The following is a 24,592-nucleotide window of genomic DNA, read 5'->3' on the forward strand; positions in this document are numbered from 1 at the left end:
CTGTCTATTGCCTTATTCAGAGAGCATCGTCATGACTGTGAGAAGATATTCCATCTTCCAGTCCTTGGTCGATCATCAACCCAGGAGATTTTAATGTGACCAGGGTGCAGAGAGAGAGAGAGAGAGAGAGAGAGAGAGATGGAATAACCCTCTGACGGAGGCACGGTGGACACTGGACAGCATAATGTGACATGTGAAGGGTGACATTTACTTAGTTGTTCCGTTCATCACCTGACCCTCGCCTGACCCTCATCTTCTTGTGATGTGTGTTTTGTCCTATATTTAAATTTATTTATATTTTTAATCCCAGCCTCTGTCCTCGCTTGAGGCCTTTTGCCTTTTGGTAGGCCGCCATTGTAAATAAGAATTTGTTCTTAATGTTCTTAAACTGACTTGCCTAGTTAAATAAAGGTTAAATAAATAACTATAGCCTTGGATTGATAAGAGTGCAACGTTACCCTCTTGTGGGTGTTTACTGTATTGCAGTTGAGGCTCATTATCACGCATGTAGCCATCACCGGCTTCTGTAATTCTCTGAGCAAATACCAACAGTAATTGTAACACAATTATTTTTGTGCATAGCCAAAAGAATTAAAGTCATTTCCCATTTTTAGGGAAACAATCTGAGGCAAATATGGGGGCCCCCATATTTATGGGGGCAAGTAGTTTATTAAAGGTTCAAGGTTGAGATTTCTTTGTAATAATGTACAAAACACCTACACACAAGGCTTTTTTAGATTGAAGTGCCTTCCTGAAGTGCAATAGTGCTTTCACAGGACTACAGGTTACAAAACAACAAACGGATCAACAGCAGTGACAAACATAACCTACCTCTAAACAGTTAGACTTGGCAGTAAGAGAACAGTAAAATAACAGTTAGACTAGGCAGTAAGAGAACAGTAAAATAACAGTTAGACTTGGCAGTAAGAGAACAGTAAAATAACAGTTAGACAAGGCAGTAAGAGAACAGTAAAATAACAGTTAGACTTGGCAATAAGAGAACAGTAAAATAACAGTTAGACTTGGCAATAAGAGAACAGTAAAATAACAGTTAGACTTGGCAATAAGAGAACAGTAAAATAACAGTTAGACTAGGCAGTAAGAGAACAGTAAAATAACAGTTAGACTTGGCAATAAGAGAACAGTAAAATAACAGTTAGACTAGGCAATAAGAGAACAGTAAAATAACAGTTAGACTTGGCAGTAAGAGAACAGTAAAATAACAGTTAGACTTGGCAGTAAGAGAACAGTAAAATAACAGTTAGACTTGGCAATAAGAGAACAGTAAAATAACAGTTAGACTTGGCAATAAGAGAACAGTAAAATAACAGTTAGACTAGGCAGTAAGAGTAAATAACACACATAGGCCTATATTTACTTTAACAAGTCACCTTGAGGGTTCAGAAACAACAAATCACAATTACCTCTCAGGACCTTTAGGACAAAATATTTTAGGCCTACCTGAAAAAAAAGTTGCTTTTATACATTTCACATGGTAACTAAGGGTCTCCTTAAAGGAACAGATGCCATGGTTCCTACCCTGTCACACTATTAGGCCTAGTGACATCATATATACCTCAGTTTACATTAGCACTGTGTCAAGGCTTTATGTGTGCATGCACACTGGTATTTAAATAACAAAACAGCATGGATATCATGTGATTGAGACTGTATTGGCCAACTCATCATAGTTGACAGGTCTAGTGCATGGGTACTGACTACTCAATAATGTAGCTAGCTAAGTATCTAGTGAGCACAAAGAAAGAATGCTAGATTTTGAAATGTGCGCGTTTGTGTAATATTTAAAAAAATCCATGTCACTTCCAATGTTGGCCACCTGATAAAATGCAATATGATATGAACTGAATAGACTGTATACACATACATTGTCCAGACTTGATACTGGGTTAAAGTTAATTGGATATATATCCAACTGGTAGAATGAGGATGAACGTGCTATATCTTTTTGCAACATTATGTTTTCCATGGTTCATCTCGCGTGATTTCGGTTCGCAGTTACCATTGCCCTGTAGAAGCTTGTCCGCCATCACTGCAAGGAGAAGCTAGGCAAAAATTGGGAGAAGAGGAGTGACAACAACAGCGCAGAGAGACGGACCCAAGCCCAAGGGGAAGGTCGAGGGGGATCTTTACCACTTTCCATTTGCAGGCATCCCTGTTGCAGCCTAAAATAGTATTTCATGATAACGTAGAGAAGACGGACGTACTAACTAATCATGTCCAACCTCAAAGGCGGCGTCAAGAAGGACACCAAGATGAGGATAAGAGCCTTTCCTGTAAGTATTGGCCGGGTACGCTGAGACGCGAGCACCGGGGATGTCATTTGCTAAAGACGGGCCTGGCTAGTTAGCTAAACTAGATACTTTGAAAATGTCACTGTCGGCTAACAACACCTAGCTTTGATTCGGTAAGTGTCTGTTATTTGTGCAGTGCACATTGGAAAATATCCTCTAGATAACTGTTCGTTAGCTAACTTGCGGTGTTGCTGACAAACTAGTTTCTAGCTAGGTCGTTGGCTAACTATATACATTGACAGCCAGCTAACCTTATTAGCTAGTTAGTTACCAAGCTAGGTTTCTGCTAACTAGCTACCTGGTTAACTACACTTTTAAGTCAACTATCTATCGTTAGCTAGTAAGCTACCGGCTAACGTACTAACGTTATCTAGTTCCTTAGCTGTGTAGCAAACTGCCCACCCGTAAAAACTGCCTGTAGCGTAGGCCTAACTTACTAACTCAGAAAGGGTATAACCAGAGTTTCTAAACTAATTTGTCAGTGTTTTGTTGTTGTTTTTTAAAAATCGGTGTCGTGATTTGTAGATATTTAGCATGGCAATATGTAGCCTGACTATGTTGCAGAACTAGCTAAACATGTATACCGATTGCTGTACGTTAGTTAGATAACGTTAGTCTCTCTTTTTATGAGAGCAGCCCTACACTGTTGGATGTCAGACATTGGCTGTATGTGTGAAGGAATGACATTGCAGTCAGGGCCCTGGGCTTAGACAGAAATGTACTCTCATCCCCTGAATATCTCGCACACACGCACAGTGTTACACTCTGACTGCTTGAATGCTGCAGGAATAACAGCAGCGGAATGGCCGTGCGAGTGCTTCTGTGACCACGCACTCAGTCTGTGCACCTGGACAGTAGCCAGGGTATGGGATATGCAGTTTTGTCTGCCTGCATACCTGCAGCAGCCCCACCTAATAATAACTGAGCAGGAGAAGGGATAAGCTTTTCATCTTACACAACTACTTGCCCCCCAGTTTATTTGGCCCATGTTCCAAATTTAGGCCCACCAAAGTGACTTTCAGTGTAGTGTGTGTGTGTTTAGGGCTTATGCGTTTGCTTGCATCTCTGCATGCTTGGGCAGGCTTTAATTTAGACTGCCACGAAGAACTGGATTCTATTTAGGCAGTTTTCCCCTTTGCACATGTTGGTGCATCCTGTACCCCTCAGTTCAGTTGTTGGCCCTGATATAATAAAACAGATTATGTAATTACTTTGTGGAGGGGAGGCACTCGGTGTAGAATAATGACTTGTTGGCATGGCCCCTCTCTCTCTCTCTCTCTCTCTCTCTCTCTCTCTTATTTATATATATATATTTTAAACTCTTAGGCTGAGTCAATCTCCCTCAATTACTCCTCATGTCAATGTGTGAGTTGAACATCCATCTCTGGCGGACAAACGGCCATGAAGTCAATCAAAGTTACAGGTTCCAGCCCTCTCCTAATAGGTGTATGGTTGTGGCTGGAGTGCTAATATGCTCTCTGGTCAGGTGACTGGATCCCTGAGGTTTGAATGGCCAAAAGAATGGACATCTTGACAGGGTTTGATAGCTAGCTAAGCTGTTGTAATACTAATAAGCTACGGGACAAAAAGACTTGACTCATCTTGGTGCCTCTGCTGTGCCCACATTAATTTTAATCAGAATCATATCTGTAGTTGATTAAAACAAATGTTATTGTCTGCATATTTTTTCCCCCTCACCTCATCTTGGAATTTTCCATTATTCTGCACCTGCGTAGGGAAAGACAAGATACTTTCCCACAACAAATTCTCTCATTCATTAATGTGTTTATACAGACAGGCTAGCATAACAACTCCTGGTTTGTTCACTTTGTTGTAGTTATAGACCCTATCTGCATTAATAATGTCAGATTATGATCATGTAGGCTAAAGCAAGCAAATATATAATTTACTGCTATGTACTCATTCTACTATTGATAATTACCAATACGTTAAATATAAAGGCTTAGACCGACGTCATGCTATTTCTAACACACCGGAGGTGATGTGACCTGGACACGTCAACCTTTGTTGATGACCATCGTCCAGCCCAACAACTACATGTACTTTTGTTTTTAAGCGTCTTTGAGATGACCTGTATAATGAAAATCCCTAAATGAAATAAATATATTATTGTTTTGGATTTGATTTATCGTGTGTTGTACCATCACAACCTACACAATAGTCCTAATACAGATGTTCTGACTACAATAAGCCTAGTCACTTGATTTCCTAATGCACCAACTCCTACCTTCTCTCTACCAATGAGAAACACAGACATCCCTAATAATAGACCAATGGCGTTGTCTCTGTTTCAAATGTGTCGAGACAAGGTGTGTTTCAACCGCCATGATTGAGTCACTGTGAAGTCATAATTGACTATTTTGTTTTTCATGTTATTATCACTCAAGTTTTAGGCCCTAGCTGCACCCGTGGTTTATCAAAGAAAACCCTTAGAAGATTTTTAAGTTAAGGCTTCAAATCCTCACGCAAATCACACAAATACATACTAGGTGCAGGGCTTGTCGTCGATCATAGCCATACCTAAACAACTTTTGAGACTGTATGAAACACTGTAAGATACTTATAAACTTGCATCATTGTTCTAACCCGATAGCAACCTCTAAATGAATTACCAACGTCTGTGCACTGCTGTCATATATCAATTGACAAAGATGTCATCTGTTCAGATTTGCAGAATGAGGAAACCATCCTTACTAAGAATGAACGGACACAGGTGAAAAGGGTTGAACGGTGCCGTTGTCATTGTTTCTTCATTGTGTCCGATTTCTCTCTCCCTAGATGACAATGGATGAGAAGTATGTCAACAATATCTGGGACCTTCTGAAGAACGCTATCCAGGAGATCCAGAGGAAGAACAACAGCGGGCTGAGCTTTGAGGAGCTCTACAGGAACGCCTACACAATGGTGCTGCACAAACACGGCGAGAAGCTCTACACGGGCCTGCGCGAGGTCGTCACCGAGCACCTCGTCAACAAAGTAAAGGACTACGCCTCCCACAATGCACCACTGTTTATCTTCTATAAATAATTTCCCATAATACGCTGTGAAGGTGACCATCCCTCACGCCTTGTTGTTTGGTTTTTATGGTCTTCAAGAGCAAAAGCATGTGTATGCATATGAAAATCGTAATAAGAGGCATCTGGTAGAAGTCAATTTAATCCGTAATCACAATGTCATTTTATATATCGTAAATGACCGTACCTTCATGAATTTGAGGATATAATCTTGAATCCCATTCAAAATAGTTTGACTGGCCTCCCGGGTGGCACAGTGGTCTAAGGCTGTGCCACCAGAGACTCTGGGTTCGAGCCCAGGCTCTGTCGCAGCCGGCCGCGACCGGGAGGTCCATGGGGCGACGCACAATTGTCCGGTAGGGATATCCTTGTCTCATCACGCACTAGCGACTCCTGTGGCGGGCCGGGTGCAGTGCACGCTAACCAGGTACACAGTGTTTACTCCGAGACATTGGTGCGGCTGGCTTCCGGGTTGGATGCGCGCTGTGTTCAGAAGCAGTGCGGCTTGGTTGGGTTGTGTTTCGGAGGACGCATGGCTTTCGACCTTCGTCTCTCCTGAGCCCGTACGGGAGTTGTAGCGATGAGATAAGATAATAACTGCTAACAATTGGATACCATGAAATTGGGGCGAAAAGGGGGTAAAATTCAACACAAAAAAAGAAAATAAATAAATAATGACAAAATTGGGGGAAAATGTAAAAAATAAATAATAATAATTAAATAAAAAATAAACATTGTGAATGGGTGTTGACTTACACAGCGAATTAGGCCCAGGAGTTTCTGTAACGTTTACCTTTTGTAACGGACACAATTTGATGTGCAAAATCAGCAGAGAACCTGTACACACACACAACACAGTGCAATCCACTTTGCAAATTAAGTACGCACGCAATGAAACAATCCCCCGTTCAGCTAAAATATACGGATGATAGAGCTGATGATAGAGCTATATAGCCTACATGAAAACTCACCACACTCAAAACTGAACCAGACAGACAGACTTGATTAAACTCTTGTGATTGATGAGTATGGGAGTTGTAGCAGTCTATTCTGTCTGGGGACTGGGCTGATTCATATGAACCACCAGCTGGTCTGCACTGGATTTTAGTATTTGGCATCGCCTTCTCTCATGAATATAACATTTAGCATACAGCAGGCCAGATAGCTGGGGTCATAACCTGTATGTCCACATGTTGTCCGTCTCCAGCTGTTCTAACACAGAGCCCTGGGTAGACGTTGCCCATAGGTACAGATCTAGGATCAGTTCATTCAATCTCATTCCTAACTTACACCATTATGTTGGAAACTCCAAAAGATGGAGACACTGATCTCAAATGTCTTTGCCTTGGATCAGTGTCTACAGGCAACTTCAACATAGACAGAAGCTATATCTTTACTAAGACTCTCAGTACTTATCTTATATCTTTACTAAGACTCTCAGTACTTATCTTATATCTTTACTCAGACTCTCAGTACTTATCTTATATCTTTACTAAGACTCTCAGTACTTATCTTATATCTTTACTAAGACTCTCAGTACTTATCTTATGTCTTTCCGCAGGTACGGGAAGATGTCCTAAACTCGTTAAACAATAACTTTCTGCAGACTTTGAATCAAGCGTGGAACGACCACCAGACAGCCATGGTCATGATCAGAGACATCCTGATGTACATGGTAGGTGGACTGCTTTAGGTCTAGTTCACGTGTCAAACTCATTCCACGGCGGGCCGAGTGTCTGCAGGTTTTCGCCCCACCCTTGTACTTGATTGATGAATTAAGGTCACTAACTAGTAAAGAACTCCCCTCACCTGGGTCTTAATTGAAAGTTTGACACTCCTGTTCTAGTGTGTTCTGTGGTTATTGATGGAAGAACAACAGTTTTGTTGTTACACTGAATTGGAAGTGTCCAGTCCATGTCGACCATGTCAAGAAGCACAACTACTGTCTGTATACCAGGGATATGCTGGAAAATATGCCGAATTTACATGAATCTGCAGAATTCCCAAACCCCGGTCCTGAAGGATTCTCCAGATGTTTTTTTAACCCCAGACAGGCCTAATCAGTAGTAAAGTTGTGGAGTTTTGTCTCCAGTGGTTTCCCTAAAGTGTAAATAATAGGTTCCTCGTATGAAAGAATGGCCCTGGCAGACTCTCCTAACGACGTGTCGTGGCGGGGGTTGGGCGGGCCAGCCTTCTAGTTGCTGTTTGCCCTGTTTACCCTGGTCAGACTCCTCAACGACACGTCATGGTGGGTGTTTGGCGGGCCAGCCTTCTAGTTGCTGTTTGCCCTGTTTACCCTGGTCAGACTCCTCAACGACACGTCATGGTGGGTGTTGGGCGGGCCAGCCTTCTAGTTGCTGTTTGCCCTGGGAAGACTCTCCTCAACGACACGTCATGGTGGGTGTTGGGCGGGCCAGCCTTCTAGTTGCTGTTTGCCCTGTTTACCCTGGTCAGACTCCTCAACGACACGTCATGGTGGGTGTTGGGCGGGCCTGCCTTCTAGTTGCTGTTTGCCCTGGTCAGACTCCTCAACGACACGTCATGGTGGGTGTTGGGCGGGCCAGCCTTCTAGTTGCTGTTTGCCCTGTTTACCCTGGTCAGACTCCTCAACGACACGTCATGGTGGGTGTTGGGCTAGTTGCTGGCCAGCCTCCTCTAGTTGCTGTTTGCCCTGGGAAGACTCTCCTCAACGACACGTCATGGTGGGTGTTGGGCGGGCCAGCCTTCTAGTTGCTGTTTGCTGTTTGCCCTGTTTACCCTGGTCAGACTCCTCAACGACACGTCATGGTGGGTGTTGGGCGGGCCAGCCTTCTAGTTGCTGTTTGCCCTGTTTACCCTGGTCAGACTCCTCAACGACACGTCATGTTGGGTGTTGGGCGGGCCTGCCTTCTAGTTGCTGTTTGCCCTGGGAAGACTCTCCTCAACGACACGTCATGGTGGGTGTTGGGCGGGCCAGCCTTCTAGCTGCTGTTTGCCCTGGGAAGACTCTCCTCAACGACATGTCATGGTGGGTGTTGGGCGGGCCAGCCTTCTAGTTGCTGTTTGCCCTGGGAAGACTCTCCTCAACGACATGTCATGGTGGGTGTTGGGCGGGCCAGCCTTCTTTTGCTGTTTACCCTGTTTACCCTGGGCAGACTCTTCAACGACACGTCATGGTGGGGGTTGGGCGGGCCAGCCTTCTAGTTGCTGTTTGCCCTGGGAAGACTCTCCTCAACGACATGTCATGGTGGGTGTTGGGCGGGCCTGCCTTCTAGTTGCTGTTTGCCCTGGGAAGACTCTCCTCAACGACACGTCATGGTGGGTGTTGGGCGGGCCAGCCTTCTAGTTGCTGTTTGCCCTGGGAAGACTCTCCTCAACGACATGTCATGGTGGGTGTTGGGCGGGCCAGCCTTCTTTTGTTTACCCTGTTTACCCTGGGCAGTTCAACGACACCCTGGGCCAGAGTTGCTGTTTGCCCTCTCCTCAACGACATGTCATGGTGGGTGTTGGGCGGGCCAGCCTTCTTTTGCTGTTTACCCTGTTTACCCTGGGCAGACTCTTCAACGACACGTCATGGTGGGGGTTGGGCGGGCCAGCCTTCTAGTTGCTGTTTGCCCAGGGCAGAACAAAGAACTTCTGTTTTATTTCTCCAGTTTTTTGGGCAACTAGTGGTAACTCTCCTTGATTTACTGTAACAGTAAGGCCAACTGTCTGTGTGCTGTATGAGGTGGGGGACAATCCAGTGACACAGCCGCTATGGAGACTGCAGAATGGAGACTGCAGAATTCTCTCGGGATTCTTTTGTTTTTCTCTCTCCTTCTCCCCGCTTCTCTTCCCCCCCACCCTTCTCAATTTAAAGGGCTCGATCTCTCTCTTTCTCCTCAATTCAAAGGGCTTTAGTGGCATGGGAAACATATGTTAACATTGCCAAAGCAAGTGACAAGGATAATAAACAGAAGTGAAATAAACAATATAAAACTAACAGTAAAGAGTACGCTCACAAAAGGAAGGAAGTTTGACCTTTCCCTGCATCCTGGGTCTCCAGTTAGTTGCCTGGCCTGCTCAGTGTTAGGTGCAGAAATGGGAAGATGATGTAGTGTTATTTTGGTAATAAAAACATCTAATCCCAGAACTGAGATTTCAGACATATTTATTTTGTGTCTGCCTAGTAGGCTATAGATTAGTATTGGTGAGTGTAACCAAGTACCACGGACACCAGCCTATCAGGTATCATGGCTTTTCAGTACAAAAAATATGACTTTTTGAAGTCCTCCCCCTTACCCGTTCCTGAATTTTTAATTTGAGTAAACTCTAACTGTGCAAAGAATTTTCTCTTCAGAGGACAAAGTATTCAAATGGGTTTTATTCTAACTTACCGGCTGCTCTAACGCGCTGTACTCCCCTTGGCTCCAGGACCGGGTGTACGTGCAGCAAAACAACGTGGAGAACGTCTACAACCTGGGCCTGATCATCTTCAGAGACCAGGTGGTGCGCTACGGCTGCATCCGAGACCACCTGCGACAGACCCTGCTGGACATGATCGCACGGGAGAGGAAAGGAGAGGTGGTGGACAGGTAAGGACTGTTCTGGGATCTGTTTAACAAAATAAAGACCTGTATCTATTCAGTGTATTAGTGCTGATCTGGGATCAGTTTTGCCTTTCTGATCATGACTGACTTGCTTTGTGTATACAGTCCCTGCTACTGTTGATCAGATAGTGGGTATTTGGTGAGGCTGGTGCATAAGTCATATCCTAGGGGACAAGGGCTATCTCTGATGTGAGGTTTAAGCCCCTGAAACCATTCCATCTTTCTCTTTGGCTGTTTTTTAAAAATGTTTGCCTATGATAAGGGCAGTAGCACATCCTATTCACAGAGAACTGACCTTTCAATTTGGGAGATTAACTACTACATTAATACCCAACTCATCACCACTCTGGCAAATAGGTTTTACTCAATGTTACTTCTTTTTTTTTTTTTAACTGTTTGTTTTAAGGAGTCATAAAACTATAAATCCTATCATAGGGTTTTTATCTCTTTAAAGAGCGAAATCCCCCCTCAAAAATCTAGATCATATGTTTATTCCATGTGTGTGTGTGCACAGGGGAGCGATCAGGAACGCCTGTCAGATGCTGATGATTCTGGGTCTGGAGGGTAGGTCTGTGTACGAGGAAGACTTTGAGTCCCCCTTCTTAGAAATGTCTGCAGAATTCTTCCAGGTGGGTTGGGTAACATTTTACTCACTCCTTTGTTGTTTTTTTGTCCAGTCATTGTGACTGCTGAGATTTGTTTTATGATGTTGACATGGATGCTAAAACCACAAAAACACGCAACCAAGCTATTACTAAACGTTAAGCTGCATTTAGTCAGTGGAGCTTCTCTCTATCCTCATTTAACCCCATATAGCAACATTCCAACATAGGTGACCTCTTGGTTCATGAGTCGAAACCCATCAGTTCGCCATTTTGTGCTCCTCAACAATTGTCCACACTAATAAAATGCTTTTTATTTTCAGTTTTACATAAATTTGTATTGCCCTATAAACCTCTTCCAACTTCCACTTTGTTCTGAATCTGAAATACCTCTATCTCACATCAAACCGTACCCTGTTTTACCCCCCTCCTCCTCATCCGTACCCTGTCCTACCCCCCCTCCTCCGCAAACCCTACCCTGTCCTACCCCCCCTCCTCCGCAAACCCTACCCTGTCCTACCCCCTCCTCCTCAAACCCTACCCTGTCCTACCCCCTCCTCCTCAAACCCTACCCTGTCCTACCCCCCTCCTCCTCAAACCCTACCCTGTCCTACCCCCTCCTCCTCAAACCCTACCCTGTCCTACCCCCTCCTCCTCAAACCCTACCCTGTCCTACCCCCTCCTCTGCAAACCCTACCCTGTCCTACCCCCTCTCAAACCTTACCCTGTCCTACCCCCCTCCTCAAACCCTACCCTGTCCCCCCCTCCTCCTCAAACCCTACCCTGTCCTACCCCCTCCTCCTCAAACCCTACCCTGTCCTACCCCCCCTCTCAAACCTTACCCTGTCCTCCCCCTCCTCCTCAAACCCTACCCTGTCCTACCCCCTCCTCCTCAAACCCTACCCTGTCCTACCCCCTCCTCCTCAAACCCTACCCTGTCCTACCCCCTCCTCCTCAAACCCTACCCTGTCCTACCCCCTCCTCCTCAAACCCTACCCTGTCCTACCCCCCCTCCTCCTCAAACCCTACCCTGTCCTACCCCCCTCCTCCTCAAACCCTACCCTGTCCTACCCCTCAGATGGAGAGCCAGAAGTTCCTAGCGGAGAACAGTGCCAGTGTGTACATCAAGAAGGTGGAGGCCAGGATCAACGAGGAGATAGAGCGGGTGCTGCACTGCCTGGACAAGTCCACAGAGGAGCCCATCGTCAAGGTGGTGGAACGGGAGCTCATCTCCAAACACATGAAGACCATCGTGGAGATGGAGAATTCTGGCCTGGTTCACATGCTCAAGAACGGCAAGACAGAAGGTGAACGTGGAAAACAGGCTTGTTTTACAGGCAACGGATTAAGACTGAATTAAGTTATAATCAAGACTGAGGACTTGTGTGTTTAATTATATCTGGAGTCCTGGGCTCTTTTTTTTTTTTTTCTCTCTCTCTCTCTCTCTCTCTCAAAAAGCATCCGAGTATGAGTGCTGAACACATCATCCTGTCCATAGAATCTTTTTCACTGTGGTCTAAAAGAAGAAAACGTAATCCTAGATCAGTGTTCCTGTTCTTGCCCGGACATAGGCATGTTATCCAGGGTTAATCAATGATTCTCCAGACCTAGCGATTGTCTTCTATCCAGTCCTATTTTTTTGACTGTCCACACTCATATCAGATTTGCACATTCCCACTGATGTAGCCTCTGAAGTAGCACACAGATGTAACGCTCATTTCCTGTCACTGTTACATAACATTTTCGGTGTGGTTGATAACAGCAAGTCATGTGCGCACAAACAAAAATCACTTTTAGATCATACAAATGACGCCACATATTGGAGCATCAGAATTGCGTTAGGATTGAGGTCCACACGTATGGACATGGTATGAATCTTCAGGCAAAAGATCATATTCAATATATGACTCATTGTTGCTGTTCATACATTAGGAAAAATATCAGATTGGGATCAGATATGGAAATAATTGGCAAAAGATCTGAATGGGTTGCCTATGTAACCGTAGCCAATTAGGCACAATCTACCGGACACCCAAAGCTGATTAGTGAAGCTACTGGAGACAAAAGTGAAACGGGGAGAAATAAAATCTCTGCACACTTCCAGTCAGATCCACATTTATTTTAATTATAGCTGAGCAATCGGAGCATATCTCCACAAACAATAGTGGGGTAGAAGGCCACACAGAGAGCCAGAGATAATTAAACACGTGTGTTAGTCTGAAGTACCCAAAAGGGCCACTAGATGTCATACTATCAGACAGGGTTACAAATACAATTTTCTTAATTTTATTTCACCTTTATTTAACCAGGTAGGCTAGTTGAGAACAAGTTCTCATTTGCAACTGCGACCTGGCCAAGATAAAGCATAGCAGTGTGAACAGACAACACAGAGTTACACATGGAGTAAACAATAAACAAATCAATAACACAGTAGAAAAAAGGGGAGTCTATATACATTGTGTGCAAAAGGCATGAGGAGGTAGGCGAATAATTACAATTTAGCAGAATAACACCGGAGTGATAAATGATCAGATGGTCATGTACAGGTAGAGATATTGGTGTGCAAAAGAGCAGAAAAGTAAATAAATAAAAACAGTATGGGGATGAGGTAGGTAAAAATGGGTGGGCTATTTACCGATAGACTATGTACAGCTGCAGCGATCGGTTAGCTGCTCAGATAGCAGATGTTTGAAGTTGGTGAGGGAGATAAAAGTCTCCAACTTCAGCGATTTTTGCAATTCGTTCCAGTCACAGGCAGCAGAGAACTGGAACGAAAGGCGGCCAAATGAGGTGTTGGCTTTAGGGATGATCAGTGAGATACACCTGCTGGAGCGCGTGCTACGGGTGGGTGTTGCCATCGTGACCAGTGAACTGAGATAAGGCGGAGCTTTACCTAGCATGGACTTGTAGATGACCTGGAGCCAGTGGGTCTGGCGACGAATATGTAGCGAGGGCCAGCCGACTAGAGCATACAGGTCGCAGTGGTGGGTGGTATAAGGTGCTTTAAGTGACAAAACGGATGGCTCTGTGATAAACTGCATCCAGTTTGCTGAGTAGAGTGTTGGAAGCTATTTTGTAGATGACATCGCCGAAGTCGAGGATCGGTAGGATAGTCAGTTTTACTAGGGTAAGTTTGGTACAAGACCTGTTAAAGATGAGTTGACTGAATCAAACCCTCGTGTTGATGATTTTCAAATCAGAGAGACAAATAAGTTAACTCTGTCACTCGTGTATTTACTGGTTCAGTTCTCTTTCTTTTACCGGAATTTGCTTCAAGCGCATTTCCTGAGCTCTGCATTTACCTCACAGATTAACTCTGAAACCAGACACGCAGAAATACAGACAAGACAGAGCCAGTGAATCTTAGACATCTAAACCAATGTCAAGTTCTGACTGTAGATCTGTGTATTGGTTTGAACTTCCTTCATAAACGTATCTATTCTCCATTTTCCTCTCCCCCTCTTCCTCTCTCCCATCTCTTCCTCTCCTTCTCTCTTTCTTTTGCGCTCCAGACCTGGGCTGCATGTACAAGCTGTTCAGCCGTGTGCCTAACGGCCTGAAGACCATGTGTGAGTGTATGAGCTCCTACCTGAGGGAGCAGGGCAAGGCTCTGGTGTCAGAGGAGGGAGAGGGCAAGAACCCTGTCGACTACATCCAGGTATGCTGGGCCTAACCTCAAATCAAAGATTGTCTGGCATTTTTATTCTCAGAACATGTCCAAAACAATCAGGGCACAGATTATTTCCTGACCAGAAAGAACTCAAATCTGAAGCGTGTTTAAAATAGTAACATTGGTAACTACCCCCATAAGCATTGAAGCTAAGGTTCCAGCCCACTCTTTTTAGGGAGTATCTTTTGGTTATCACTACGGCAACAGCTTCCAGGAACGACACAATATGTACATCTTACAGTAATTCAGAAAATAAGAAAAAGGAATAAAAACTATGTACATAACTGCCAAGTGCTACAGTATTTGGAATTTCAGTACAGAAGAAAAATAATTGTTGACCACAATACCAATGATCTTTTTAGGGCAACACCAAGAGTTACAGTGGGGCAAAAAAGTATTTAGTTCTCCCACTTAAAAAGATGAGGTCTGTAATTTTCATCATTAGGTACACTTCAACGAAGTAAATTAATGGGACCCAAACTATCTGCACTAACCCTACGCACACTCACTATACATACATATCATATACACACTCACTAGACTATATATACACACTATATACAGTGGGGCAAAAAAGTATTTAGTCAGCCACCAATTGTGTAAGTTCTCCCACTTAAAAAGATGAGAGAGGCCTGTAATTGTCATCATAGGTAAACTTCAACTATGACAGACAAAATGAGAAAAAAAAAATCCAGAAAATCACATTGTAGGATTTTTAATTTATTTATTTGCAAATTATGGTGGAAAATAAGTATTTGGTCACCTACAAACAAGCAAGATTTCTGGCTCTCACAGACCTGTAACTTCTTCTTTAAGAGGCTCCTCTGTCCTCCACTCGTTACCTGTATTAATGGCACCTGTTTGAACTTGTTATCAGTATAAAAGACACCTGTCCACAACCTCAAACAGTCACACTCCAAACTCCACTATGGCCAAGACCAAAGAGCTGTCAAAGGACACCAGAAACAAAATTGTAGACTTGCACCAGGCTGGGAAGACTGAATCTGCAATAGGTAAGCAGCTTGGTTTGAATAAATCAACTGTGGGAGCAATTATTAGGAAATGCAAGACATACAAGACCACTGATAATCTCCCTCGATCTGGGGCTCCACGCAAGATCTCACCCGTGGGGTCAAAATGATCACAAGAACGGTGAGCAAAAATCCCAGAACCACACGGGGGGACCTAGTGAATGACCTGCAGAGAGCTGGGACAAAAGTAACAAAGCCTACCATCAGTAACACACTACGCCGCCACGGACTCAAATCCTGCAGTGCCAGACGTATCCCCCTGCTTAAGCCAGTACATGTCCAGGCCCGTCTGAAGTTTGCTAGAGAGCATTTGGATGATCCAGAAGAAGATTGCAATGTCATATGGTCAGATGAAACCAAGATATAACTTTTTGGTAAAAACTCAACTCGTCGTGTTTGGAGGACAAGGAATGCTGAGTTGCATCCAAAGAACACCATACCTACTGTGAAGCATGGGGGTGGAAACATCATGCTTTGAGGCTGTTTTTCTGCAAAGGGACCAGGACGACTGATCCGTGTAAAGGAAAGAATGAATGGGGCCATGTATCGTGAGATTTTGAGTGAAAACCTCCTTCCATCAGCAACGGCATTGAAGATGAAACGTGGCTGGGTCTTTCAGCATGACAATGATCCCAAACACACCGCCCGGGCAACGAAGGAGTGGCTTCGTAAGAAGCATTTCAAGGTCCTGAAGTGGCCTAGCCAGTCTCCAGATCTCAACCCCATAGAAAATCTTTGGAGGGAGTTGAAAGTCCGTGTTACCCAGCAACAGCCCCAAAACATCACTGCTCTAGAGGAGATCTGCATGGAGGAATGGGCCAAAATACCAGCAACAGTGTGTGAAAACCTTGTGAAGACTTACAGAAAACGTTTGACCTCTGTCATTGCCAACAAAGGGTATATAACAAAGTATTGAGATAAGCTTTTGTTATTGACCAAATACTTATTTTCCACCATAATTTTCAAATCAATTCATAAAAAATCCTACAATGTGATTTTCTGGATTTTTTTTCTTCTAATTTTGTCTGTCATAGTTGAAGTGTACCAATGATGAAAATTACAGGCCTCTCATCTTTTTAAGTGGGAGAACTTGCACAATTGGTGGCTGCCGAAATAGTTTTTTGCCCCACTGTAACACGTAAACCATTGTGTTTGTGTTATTTCTTATTGTAAAGTGTGCTGTGATTTTAAATTCCCTTTAAATAAAGTTGGATTTGATTCTCTGTCCTATAGGGCCTGTTGGACCTGAAGACGCGGTTCGACCGTTTCCTCCTGGAGTCGTTCAACAACGACCGGCTCTTCAAGCAGACCATCGCCGGAGACTTTGAGTACTTCCTCAACCTCAACTCCCGCTCCCCAGAGTACCTCTCCCTCTTCATCGACGACAAGCTCAAGAAGGGAGTCAAAGGGGTACGTCAGTGTTCAACCTGCTAAATGTTATATTGCTACACTTCAATGGACTAATGTCATGTAGTACCCTACCTTCCATACCTACCCTACCTTCCTTACCTACCCTACCTTCCTTACCTACCCTACCTTCCTTACCTACCCTACCTTCCATACCTACCCTACCTTCCTTACCTACCCTACCTTCCATACCTACCCTACCTTCCCTACCTCCCGTACCCACCTACCCTACCTTCCATACCTACCGTACCTACCCTCCCTTCCGTACTTACCCTCCCTACCTACCCTCCCTTCCGTACCTACCCTCCCTTCCGTACCTACCCTCCCTTCCGTACCTACCCTCCCTACCGTACCTACCCTCCCTTCCGTACCTACCCTCCCTTCCTACCCTACCCTACCTTCCGTACCTACCCTACCTTCCGTACCTACCCTACCTTCCGTACCTACCGTCCCTACCGTCCCTACCTACCGTCCCTACCTACCGTCCCTACCTACCCTACCTTCCATATCTACCCTACCCACCCTACCTTCCATACCTACCATACCTACCCTACCTACCGTCCCTACCTACCCTACCTATCGTCCCTACCTACCCTACCTACCGTCCCTACCTTCCATACCTACCGTCCCTATCTAGCCTACCTTCCACACCGACCCTACCTTCCACACCGACCCTACCTTCCACACCGACCCTACCTTCCATACCTACCCTACCTTCCACACCGACCCTACCTTCCACACCGACCCTACCTTCCACACCGACCCTACCTTCCACACCGACCCTACCTTCCATAACTACCTTCCATACCTACCCTACCTCCCATACCTACCCTACCTCCCGCGCCTACCCTACCTCCCGCGCCTACCCTGCCTTCCGCGCCTACCCTATCTTCCGCTCCTTCTGCGCCTACCCCACCTTCCGCGCCTACCCCACCTTCCGCGCCTTCCGCGCCTACCCCACCTTCCGCGCCTACCCCACCTTCCATATCTTCCTCACCTACCCTACCTTCCATACCTTACCGCACCTACCCCACCTTCCATATCTACCGTACCTACCCTACCTTCCATGCCTTACCATACCTATCATACCTTCCATAGTGCACTAGTTCTGGACAGGACCACAGCATAAAAATACGCTTTTATTAAAGGAAAACTATTCAAACCAATATCCTAACTCTGTCTGTTTGGGTCTCCAGCTGACAGAACAGGAGGTGGAGTCCATCCTGGACAAGGCCATGGTTCTTTTCCGGTTCATGCAGGAGAAGGATGTGTTTGAGAGGTACTACAAACAGCACTTGGCCCGGAGGCTGCTCACCAACAAGAGTGTCTCCGACGACTCTGAAAAGAACATGATCTCTAAGCTAAAGGTGAGGAGATCAACGAGTCTGCTGTCAATTACACATTGACATTTCCTACCCAATATATTACGAATTCATTTGATTTTAATTAGATTATTACTTTATTATCATTAATAATCAGGAATTCAGGATGTTCTTGACTATCTTACATCTCTAAGCATTAGAATGGACTGGTAGTTGTTTGACCTGGTTTTCCATATTGTGCTGGTCTCAACCCTGAACATGTGACTCGCTGTGCTGTGTGACTCGCTGTGCTGTGTGACTCGATGTGCTGTGTTGTCTTCTCTGTGTAGACTGAGTGTGGCTGTCAGTTCACCTCTAAACTGGAAGGGATGTTCAGAGACATGAGCATCTCCAACACCACCATGGACGAGTTCAGACAACACCTACAGTCCACGGGGGTAAGACTGTTATACCTCCACACACCCCTAACAGTCCACATTGTCTACACACACACACACACCCCTAACAGTCCACATTGTCACACACACACACACACACCCCTAACAGTCCACATTGTCTACACACACACACACACACACACCCCTAACAGTCCACATTGTCTACACACACACACACACACCCTAACAGTCCACATTGTCTACACACACACACACACCCCTAACAGTCCACATTGTCTACACACACACACACACCCCTAACAGTCCACATTGTCTACACACACACACACACACCCCTAACAGTCCACATTGTCTACACACACACACACACACCCTAACCCCTAACAGTCCACATTGTCTACACACACACACACCCCTAACAGTCCACATTGTCTCACACACACACACACCCCTAACAGTCCACATTGTCTCCACACACACACACACACACACCCTAACAGTCCATATTGTCTCTCACACACACACACACACACACACCCCTAACAGTCCACATTGTCTACACACACACACACCCCTAACAGTCCACGTTGTCTCCACACACACACACCCCTAACAGTCCACGTTGTCTCCACACACACACACACACACCCCTAACAGTCCACGTTGTCTCCACACACACACACACACACCCTAACAGTCCACATTGTCACACCCCTAACACACACACACACACACCCTAACAGTCCACATTGTCTCACACACACACACACACACACCCTAACAGTCCACATTGTCTCCACACACACACACACCCCTAACAGTCCACATTGTCTACACACACACACACACACCCTAACAGTCCACATTGTCTCACACACACACACACACCCCTAACAGTCCACATTGTCTACACACACACACACACACCCCTAACAGTCCACGTTGTCTCCACACACACACCCTAACAGTCCACATTGTCTACACACACACACACACCCCTAACAGTCCACACACACACACACCCCTAACAGTCCACGTTGTCTCTAACACACACACACACACACACACACACACCCTAACAGTCCACGTTGTCTCCACACACACACACACCCCTAACAGTCCACGTTGTCTCCACACACACACACACCCCTAACAGTCCACGTTGTCTCACACACACACCCCTAACAGTCCACGTTGTCTCACACACACACACCCTAACAGTCCACGTTGTCTCCACACACACACCCCTAACAGTCCACGTTGTCTCCACACACACACCCTAACAGTCCACGTTGTCTCCACACACACACCCCTAACAGTCCACGTTGTCTCCACACACACACCCCTAACAGTCCACGTTGTCTCCACACACACACCCCTAACAGTCCACGTTGTCTCCACACACACACACCCTAACAGTCCACGTTGTCTCCACACACACACCCCTAACAGTCCACGTTGTCTCCACACACACACACCCTAACAGTCCACGTTGTCTCACACACACACACCCCTAACAGTCCACGTTGTCTCCACACACACACACACCCCTAACAGTCCACGTTGTCTCCACACACACACACACCCCTAACAGTCCACGTTGTCTCCACACACACACACACCCCTAACAGTCCACGTTGTCTCTCACACACACACACACCCCTAACAGTCCACGTTGTCTCCACACACACACACCACCCCTAACAGTCCACGTTGTCTCACACACACACACACCCCTAACAGTCCACGTTGTCTCCACACACACACACACCCTAACAGTCCACGTTGTCTCCACACACACACGTTGTCTCCACACACCCTAACAGTCACGTTGTCTCACACACACACACACACCCTAACAGTCCACGTTGTCTCCACACACACACACACACACCCTAACAGTCCACGTTGTCTCCACACACACACACACACACCCTAACAGTCCACGTTGTCTCCACACACACACACACACCCCTAACAGTCCACGTTGTCTCCACACACACACACACACACCCTAACAGTCCACGTTGTCTCCACACACACACACACACACCCTAACAGTCCACGTTGTCTCACACACACACACACACACACCCTAACAGTCCACGTTGTCTCACACACACACACCCTAACACAGTCCACGTTGTCTCACACACACACACACCCTAACACACCCCTAACGTTGTCTCACACACACCCTAACAGTCCACGTTGTCTCCACACACACACACACACACACACACACACACACACCCCTAACAGTCCACGTTGTCTCCACACACACACACACACACACACACACACCCTAACAGTCCACGTTGTCTCCACACACACACACACACACACACACCCCTAACAGTCCACGTTGTCCACACACACACACACACACCCTAACAGTCCACGTTGTCTCCACACACACACACACACACACACACCTAACAGTCCACGTTGTCTCCACACACACACACACACATCCCTAACAGTCCACGTTGTCTCCACACACACACACACACACACCCTAACAGTCCACGTTGTCTCACACACACACACACACCCCTAACAGTCCACGTTGTCTCACACACACACACACACACACACCCCTAACAGTCCACGTTGTCACACACACACACACACACACACACACACACCCTAACAGTCCACGTTGTCTCCACACACACACACACACACACACACCCCTAACAGTCCACGTTGTCTCACACACACACACACACACCCCTAACAGTCCACGTCACGTTGTCTCCACACACACACACACCCCTAACAGTCCACGTTGTCTCACACACACACACACCCCTAACAGTCCACGTTGTCCACACACACACACACACCCCTAACAGTCCACGTTGTCTCCACACACACACACACACACACACACACACCCCTAACAGTCCACGTTGTCTCCACACACACACCCTAACAGTCCACGTTGTCTCCACACACACACACACACATCCCTAACAGTCCACGTTGTCTCCACACACACACACACACACCCCTAACAGTCCACGTTGTCTCCACACACACACACACACACACACCCTAACAGTCCACGTTGTCTCCACACACACACACACACCCTAACAGTCCACGTTGTCTCCACACACACACACACCCCTAACAGTCCACGTTGTCTCCACACACACCCTAACAGTCCACGTTGTGTCCACACACACACACCCCTAACAGTCCACGTTGTCACACACACACACACACACACACACACACACCCTAACAGTCCACGTTGTCTCCACACACACACACACACACCCCTAACAGTCCACGTTGTCTCCACACACACACACACACCCTAACAGTCCACGTTGTCTCACACACACACACACACCCTAACAGTCCACGTTGTCTCCACACACACACACACCCCTAACAGTCCACGTTGTCTCACACACACACACACACACCCCTAACAGTCCACGTTGTCTCACACACACACACACACAACAGTCCACGTTGTAACAGTCCACGTTGTCACACACACACACACACACACCCCTAACAGTCCACGTTGTCTCACACACACACACACCCTAACAGTCCACGTTGTCTCCACACACACACACCCTAACAGTCCACGTTGTCTCCACACACACACCCCTAACAGTCCACGTTGTCTCACACACACACACACACCCTAACAGTCCACGTTGTCTCACACACACACCCCTAACAGTCCACGTTGTCTCCACACACACACACACCCCTAACAGTCCACGTTGTCTCCACACACACACACACCCCTAACAGTCCACGTTGTCTCACACACACACACACCCCTAACAGTCCACGTTGTCTCACACACACACACACACCCCTAACAGTCCACGTTGTCTCCACACACACACACACCCTAACAGTCCACGTTGTCTCCACACACACACACCCCTAACAGTCCACGTTGTCTCCACACACACACACACCCCTAACAGTCCACGTTGTCTCCACACACACACACACCCCTAACAGTCCACGTTGTCTCCACACACACACACACACCCCTAACAGTCCACGTTGTCTCACACACACACACACACCCCTAACAGTCCACGTTGTCTCCACACACACACCCCTAACAGTCCACGTTGTCTCCACACACACACACACCCCTAACAGTCCACGTTGTCTCTAACACACACACACACACCCCTAACAGTCCTAACAGTCCACGTTGTCTCCACACACACACACACCCTAACAGTCCACGTTGTCTCCACACACACACACACCCCTAACAGTCCACGTTGTCTCCACACACACACACACCCTAACAGTCCACGTTGTCTCCACACACACACACACCCTAACAGTCCACGTTGTCTCCACACACACACACACCCCTAACAGTCCACGTTGTCTCCACACACTAACACACACACACACACCCTAACAGTCCACGTTGTCCACACACACACACACACACACACCCCTAACAGTCCACGTTGTCACACACACACACACACACACACACACACACACCCCTAACAGTCCACGTTGTCTCCACACACACACACACACACCCTAACAGTCCACGTTGTCACACACACACACACACCCCTAACAGTCCACGTTGTCTCACACACACACACACACACACACCCCTAACAGTCCACGTTGTCTCACACACACACACACACCCCTAACAGTCCACGTTGTCTCACACACACACACACATCCCTAACAGTCCACGTTGTCTCCACACACACACACACACACCCCTAACAGTCCACGTTGTCTCCACACACACACACACACACCCCTAACAGTCCACGTTGTCTCCACACACACACACCACCCTAACAGTCCACGTTGTCTCCACACACACACACACACCCTAACAGTCCACGTTGTCTCACACACACACCCCTAACAGTCCACGTTGTCTCCACACACACACACACCCTAACAGTCCACGTTGTCTCCACACACACACCCCTAACAGTCCACGTTGTCACACACACACACACCCACACACACACACCCTAACAGTCCACGTTGTCTCACACACACACACACACACCCCTAACAGTCCACGTTGTCTCCACACACACACACACACCCCTAACAGTCCACGTTGTCTCCACACACACACACACACCCCTAACAGTCCACGTTGTCTCACACACACACCCCTAACAGTCCACGTTGTCTCCCACACACACACACACACCCCTAACAGTCCACGTTGTCTCCACACACACACACACACACCCCTAACAGTACACGTTGTCTCACACACACACACACACCCCTAACAGTCCACGTTGTCTCCACACACACACACACACACACCCTAACAGTCCACGTTGTCTCCACACACACACACACACACACACCCCTAACAGTCCACGTTGTCTCACACACACACACACACACACACCCTAACAGTCCACGTTGTCTCACACACACACACACACACCCTAACAGTCCACGTTGTCTCCACACACACACACACACACACCCTAACAGTCCACGTTGTCTCCACACACACACACACACACACACTAACAGTCCACGTTGTCTCACACACACACACACACACACACACACACACACACACACACACACACACACACCTAACAGTCCACGTTGTCTACACACACACACACACACACACACACACACACACCTAACAGTCCACGTTGTCTCCACACACACACACACACACACCCTAACACACACCTAACAGTTGTCTCACACACACACACACACACACACACACACACACACACACCCTAACAGTCCACGTTGTCTCACACACACACACACACACACACCTAACAGTCCACGTTGTCTCCACACACACACACACACACACCCCTAACAGTCCACGTTGTCTCACACACACACACACACACACACACACACACACACACACCTAACAGTCCACGTTGTCTCCACACACACACACACACACACCCCTAACAGTCCACATTGTCTCACACACACACACACACACACCCTAACAGTCCACGTTGTCTCACACACACACACACACACACACACACACACCCTAACAGTCCACGTTGTTCCACACACACCTAACACACACACACACCCCTAACAGTCCACGTTGTCTCACACACACACACACACACACACACCCCTAACAGTCCACGTTGTCTCCACACACACACACCCCTAACAGTCCACGTTGTCTCCACACACACACACACACACACACACACACACCCCTAACAGTCCACGTTGTCTC

At 46.7% G+C, this 24,592-nt stretch overlaps 1 protein-coding gene across 1 annotated transcript in view; it reads left to right on the plus strand.

Moving 5' to 3' along the window:
• The first annotated feature begins 2,007 nt into the window (after positions 1 to 2,007).
• The window catches only part of LOC112239245 (cullin-3-like), a 32,803-nt gene continuing 10,218 nt past the window's right edge, over positions 2,008 to 24,592 (plus strand). Inside the window, exons 1-10 of the mRNA XM_042329020.1 lie at positions 2,008 to 2,294; positions 5,112 to 5,309; positions 6,909 to 7,022; positions 9,740 to 9,900; positions 10,430 to 10,544; positions 11,596 to 11,824; positions 14,030 to 14,175; positions 16,452 to 16,628; positions 17,822 to 17,992; positions 18,277 to 18,384. Of these exons, the coding sequence (XP_042184954.1) occupies positions 2,235 to 2,294; positions 5,112 to 5,309; positions 6,909 to 7,022; positions 9,740 to 9,900; positions 10,430 to 10,544; positions 11,596 to 11,824; positions 14,030 to 14,175; positions 16,452 to 16,628; positions 17,822 to 17,992; positions 18,277 to 18,384 (1,479 nt within the window). The 5' untranslated portion in view covers positions 2,008 to 2,234. The remainder of the gene's footprint in view (positions 2,295 to 5,111; positions 5,310 to 6,908; positions 7,023 to 9,739; positions 9,901 to 10,429; positions 10,545 to 11,595; positions 11,825 to 14,029; positions 14,176 to 16,451; positions 16,629 to 17,821; positions 17,993 to 18,276; positions 18,385 to 24,592) is intronic.

This window comes from Oncorhynchus tshawytscha, linkage group LG10 (assembly GCF_018296145.1).
Source record: "Oncorhynchus tshawytscha isolate Ot180627B linkage group LG10, Otsh_v2.0, whole genome shotgun sequence".
Lineage (NCBI taxonomy): Eukaryota > Metazoa > Chordata > Actinopteri > Salmoniformes > Salmonidae > Oncorhynchus > Oncorhynchus tshawytscha.